Source organism: Saccopteryx leptura, chromosome 4 (assembly GCF_036850995.1).
Source record: "Saccopteryx leptura isolate mSacLep1 chromosome 4, mSacLep1_pri_phased_curated, whole genome shotgun sequence".
Lineage (NCBI taxonomy): Eukaryota > Metazoa > Chordata > Mammalia > Chiroptera > Emballonuridae > Saccopteryx > Saccopteryx leptura.
The window spans coordinates 98,182,299-98,187,570 of record NC_089506.1 but is presented as its reverse complement, the minus strand read 5'-3'; the positions used below and the strand labels follow the sequence as shown (position 1 = coordinate 98,187,570).

At 57.7% G+C, this 5,272-nt stretch overlaps 1 protein-coding gene across 2 annotated transcripts; it reads right to left on the bottom strand.

Annotated features, from left to right (window-relative positions):
• Positions 1 to 379: 379 nt before the first annotated feature.
• On the bottom strand, positions 380 to 5,052 carry PCDH8 (protocadherin 8). 2 transcript variants are annotated; one of them, XM_066380811.1, is made up of 3 exons: positions 2,224 to 5,052; positions 1,794 to 2,001; positions 380 to 1,314 (listed from the first exon to the last, which is right to left on the bottom strand). In XM_066380811.1, the coding sequence occupies exons 1-3, from the start codon at positions 4,855 to 4,857 to the stop codon at positions 941 to 943; spliced, it is 3,216 nt and encodes a 1,071-aa protein (XP_066236908.1). In that variant the 5' UTR covers positions 4,858 to 5,052; the 3' UTR covers positions 380 to 940. The 2 variants fall into 2 exon arrangements, with proteins under 2 accessions (XP_066236908.1, XP_066236909.1); XM_066380812.1 differs by having other exon boundaries at positions 2,515 to 5,052.
• Positions 5,053 to 5,272: the final 220 nt, after the last annotated feature.

Sequence of the window (5,272 nt, the reverse complement as noted above, 5' to 3'; positions counted from 1 at the left end):
GAACTTCAGCTCCTAGGAGTTACTATGGTTAGTAAAAGCTCTACTGATGTTTAATTAGCGAGTGAACAGCCCAAACAGCTTTCCTTGACTTTATGGTAGATGCTTCATAAATATTTGTTGAGTGAATAAGGTAGGGTAGGAATTTATGTTTATGGAGAAGCACATTTTACAAAATCAGCAAATATTTGTAAAGCTTTGATGAGGCTTTCCAATACTTGAATCCCACAGGTTTAATATTGCCATGAACATTAATAATGCCCAAATAATTAGCCCTTCTAAGGTTTAATTCTGGTACTCAAATTATTTATAAATGTCTGACTATAGGCAACTTCATGAAAAGCAATTAGCAGACTCTTCAAACACATGACAACTCCTTTATTACTGTGCTTATAAGTGACACGGTTTACAGAAAACCAAATGTAATTAAATAACATTGAATTTGAAATCTACCACAGACTCAAGATATACAAGTTATACATGGCAAGCAAAACTTCTCAAACACTAGGTTGTTTCAGGTAAAAGATAAGTTTCCATTATGTAATTCCAACATGTTTTGTTTTTCGTCTTACAGACATTTCCTTTGGCAATAACTTCCACCTTAGCTTTTATTATATAAAAATATAACAAAATTTCATTATATACAAACATTACATTACACAATGTACAGTTAAAAACACTAAGAAAATGGCAAGCTGCAAGTGAAATTAAAGTTAATAGCATGATAAAAAAATTAAATACGGCACACATTTCATAAAAATTACATTAACTACATTTTTGTTTGCAAATACCAAACAGTACCAACGTAATTGGAAAAAGCTTCCAACAACTTCATTTTAAGGCACATCTTGCATATTTATATATATACAACACTGAAACTGGTCAATAACTTAGGGGCTTCTCAGAGTGAGCTGTATATGTGTGAAGACATGCAGCATGGGGTTTATACATTCTCACTAGCTTCCTTCTTTGGGGACTGGTACCTTCCAGGGGGGGACTGATAAAGGGGTACCCCAATCTCCTGCAAGTCTGGGAGCCTCCCTGGACGAGGAGGGGAGAGCAGAGTGACTGTCCTGTCATAGTCTCTGTGCAGCACTTTCTCATAGACGCTCTGCAGCCCCACTGTCTTGGGCAGCTGGGCCTGGTAGTAATTATCTCTGCGCAGAGGATCCCGAGGCAGCGATGTGCTCTTACAGAAAGTTGACATCTGAGCTGGTGGGTGAGTGGAGGGCTGCGTGTTGGGCCCTCCACATGACGGGCTCCAGCAGCGGTCAGAGTGGCCCAGGATCTTACACTCAGCCGTGCATGCCCACAGTCCTAACACAAAAGATAAAGGGAGAGAGCATGATTTTTACTGAGACGGGTAGGCTTCCATCTTCAGAATGTCAGACTCGGTCAGGGTGGCTGAAGAGGAAAACCTTTATGAAGATGAATACTAGTGAGTCAACATTTGAAAACATTGCTTCCTGTAAAGCCATCTAACTCCAAGTTGGCTTAGCTTCTTCTGCTGGGGGAGAGAGAGAGAGAGAGAGAGAGAGAGAGAGAGAGAGAAGCAGATAACTAGCATCACCCTTGCTTCTGGGTGTGCTGGCTGTGCTTAATTCAAGTTGTGGAGCTGTCTCAATCTTTCGTATTAAACTTCATTGTATGAGGCCTGCCAGGATCCAGAAATTCAGGACTTTAAAAAGTGAGGAAGAGGGAGTATGTTTGGGAACAAACATTGAGAGGAGGGAAGAAATGGCAAAAGGAGAGGGAGGGGAGGAATCCTGAACTTCGCAGGAAAGAAGAGTACTCACCACTCTGCATGTGGTTGATGAGATCCTTTTTCAGAGCGTCCCCGCTGATGTCGGAATCGCTGTCGTTGAAATCACTGTCCCCTTTGCCGCTATCTTTGCCGCTGAACTTCTCCGCTTCTCGGCCAGAGATGGTGTTGAAGGAATGTCCTTTCCAGACCGCTACAGGGGGCGCTGGCTCCTTTCTGAAGCCAGGGGAGGCACCGTAGGGCTGCAGCAGGGAAAGGGGGAAACGGGGGTGAGGGTTGGACAAAAACCAAACCAAACCAAACCAAACCAAACCAAACCAAACCAAACAAAACACAAAACACACGTGCGACTGGTTAGGCATCTATTGCGCACACCCATCCAGACCCCTCCAGTCTCTTCCCCCAGTTTGTCCCCGGAGCACGGGGGCGGGGGGGGGGGGCGCTTAGCCGAAGGAAGGCCTCACCTCGGGGTGCGCGCCGCGGAGCCGCTGCTGCCCCTCGAAGTGACAGGAGCTTTCCCCGGTGGCGCTGCCGCCCTCGGAGCCCAGCACTTCGGCCGCCGCGACCGCGGGCGGGGGCGCATCGGCCGCAGGGCTGCCAAAGGGCGCTTTGCCGCTGCCAGGGAAGGTGAGCACGTCGAACATGTTGGGCCTGGGCCCGGCTCCCCGGGTGGCCTCTTCCGGGGAGCCAGGAGCCGAGGCGCCGCCGCCCGCCGCCCCGGGCCGCTCTTCCCGGCGGGGCCCCCCTTTGCGCACCTCCTTCCTGCGGCGATTGCAGGTGGTGGCGATGGCGATGATGGCGGCCAGCAGCAGCGTGCAGCTCCCCGCCAGCACGATGATGACGATCAGCGGCGTATCCCATTGTAGCGCCGGCCCAGACGCCGCGAGCCGCGAGCCGGGAGGGCGAGAGCGCTCTGGGCTCCGGGCACTGGCGGGCGCCACGGACCCACGCCCGCCGCCTGCTGTCACCACGAAGCTGACTGTGGCAGTGGTGGAGAGCGGGGGACTGCCGCCGTCGGATATGACCAGCAGCGCCGGGAACACGCGGCCCGGCGGCTCTTGCGAGAGATCTCCGGTGAGCACGATCTCCCCCGTGCGGCGGCTGATGGCGAAGAGTTCCCGCGGCTCCTGCAGCAGGAGGTCGAATGCAAGCTCCCCGTTAGCACCCTCGTCAGCGTCTCGGGCCTGCACGCGCGCCACGGTCATGTCCCTTGCAGTGCGCTTGGAGACTGCCACTTCCAGAGAGCCGTTGGCTGTCGCCGGGTGCACCAAGACCGGCGCGTGGTCGTTCTGGTCCAGCACCCGCACTTGCACCACGGCGCTGCTGGAGAGCTGAGGGGAGCCGCCGTCGCTGGCCTGGATGCGCACGTCAAGTTGGCGCAGAGTCTCATAGTCGAAGCTGCGCAGCGCGTAGATGGCCCCGGTGGCAGGGTCCACTGAGACGTAGGTGGACACGGCGCCTCCAGCGCGGCCCACCTCGGCCTCCATCAGTCGGTAGGTGACCTGGCCGTTACGGCCCAGGTCAGGGTCCCGTGCGGCCACCGTGGCCAAGTAGGCACCGGGTGGGTTGTTCTCTCGCACTGACACCTCGTAGACCCGCTGCGTGAAGAGCGGCGCATTGTCGTTCTCGTCACCCACACGCACCGTGTAGGGCCGCACGGTGCGTAGCGGGGGCGCCCCGCGGTCCTCGGCCACTAGCGTCAGGTTGTACTCTGCGATGCGTTCGCGGTCCAAGGATGCGGCGGTCACCACCAGGTAGCTGCCGGCGTAGGCCGGCTGTAGCCGAAAGTGCTCGTGCCCGTAGAGGGCGCAGCGCACCTGCCCATTAGGGCCCGAGTCCCTGTCCGAGGTGCTGACCAGAGCCACCAGGCTCTCCCGCGCAGCCCCCTCTGGCACCAGCGAGATGGCACCGGCCTCTGGCGTCCTGGATCCGGTCGACGAGGTCGTGTCTGTCCCTTCCAGAGCAGCGGCGGCGGCAGCGGCGGCGGCGAAGGGCGATGAGGCAGACGCGCTGGGGGCGGCCAGCGGGGTGATGGCGATGTCCGGTGCATTATCATTGACGTCGCGGATGCGCACGATGACCTTGCAGGTGGCAGAACGGGGACCCGGGCCACGATCCTGCGCCCGCACGTCCAGCTCGTAGGTGTCCTGGCGTTCGTAGTCCACAGGTCCGGCAAGGGTAAGGCGTCCCGAGCGCGGGTCGAGGCGAAAGAGCCGGCGCGCCTCGGCAGGAGTACGGGGGCCGAAGGTGAACACCACGTCTCCGTTGGGGCCCTCGTCGGGGTCGGTCGCGTCTAGGTCGAGCAGCAGCGAGCCCACGGGCGCATCCTCTGCCAACTCCACTTCGGCCACCGCACCCTGCGGGAAGGCCGGGCTGTGGTCGTTGGCGTCCAGCACACGCACGCTGAGGGCTGCCGTAGCGGAGCGCGGCGGGCGGCCGCCGTCCTGGGCCACCAGCTCCAGGCTGTAGGCGGCCTGGCTTTCGCGGTCCAGCTCTTGCAGCAGCACCAGGTCGGCACACTGGGCACCGTCTGCGCGCGTCTGCAGTTCCACTCGGAAGGGGCTGTGCGGGTCGGCCAGGCGTACGCTCTGCAGCCCGTTGGCACCCACGTCCTCGTCCATCGGCACCTCTAAGGGGATGCGCGTGCCCACGGCCGCGCCCTCGGACACCTCCACGGGGATCTGGGTTCGGGGGAAGCGTGGCGCGTGGTCGTTGACGTCCCTCACCTCCACCTCCACGTGCACCAGCCGGAACTGCTCCTGAGAGAAGCTGACCACGTCGAAGGCCAACACGCACTGTGGGGCCTGGCCGCACAGCCGCTCCCGGTCCAGGCCCGCGTCCCCGACGGTCAGCTGCCCGTCACCCTCGCGTACCCGCAGCAGCGAGCTGTTGAACTGTTTCATCAGGCGGAAGCTTGTGTCTCCGGACACTTTCATATGTAAGTCCTCAGCCAGGGTCCCAATGACCGTGCCGGGGGCGTCCTCCTCAAAGGTGCTGTATCGCACTGTCTTGCTCTGGGCCACTGAGAGCACCCAGCAGAGGCTGAAGAGCTGCAAAGGTAAAAGGCTAGGGCTACCCCCGCGCCTTACAGCACTCATGCCGTCAGCCCAAGTGCTATTCCAAAATGCTGAAGAAAAGGTTTCTCTCTGGTTTGCAGGTTCGGACGTGAGTCCCAGGCTCCTCGGAGCACGCTCTTCGCGAGCCAGGTGCGGAAGAAGTCTGCCGGCAGCAGCTCCGCAGCTCCGGCGGGCTCTAAGAACGCGCGGCGGACCCGCCCTCTCCCTGCACCTCCCTCTCCCACTTCCTGGCTGGTGCTGCGCCGCCGCGCTCTGCCTCGGCTTTTATAGCCGCGGATATGCAAACCACCCGAGCCAGCCAGCCAATGGCGACCTTATCCTTGCGCCGCTCCTAAGCCAGCCTCTGACAATCCCTTTAATGTGTGGAAAGGCTTGGAGCGGAAAACAAGAAAGGAATATTAGGGAATCTTCCTTTGTTTCTTTAACTCCTTTTTCT

Bases quoted from the DNA above. Each gene is read 5' to 3' on its own strand.
- PCDH8 (XM_066380811.1), bottom strand. From the start codon at position 4,857: ATGAGTGCTGTAAGGCGCGGGGGTAGCCCTAGCCTTTTACCTTTGCAG. The intron at 2,002-2,223 runs GTGAGGCCTTCC...TCCCTGCTGCAG, and splicing joins TCCGCGGCGCGCACCCCGAG to CCCTACGGTGCCTCCCCTGG. The intron at 1,315-1,793 runs GTGAGTACTCTT...CTTTTGTGTTAG, and splicing joins CATCAACCACATGCAGAGTG to GACTGTGGGCATGCACGGCT.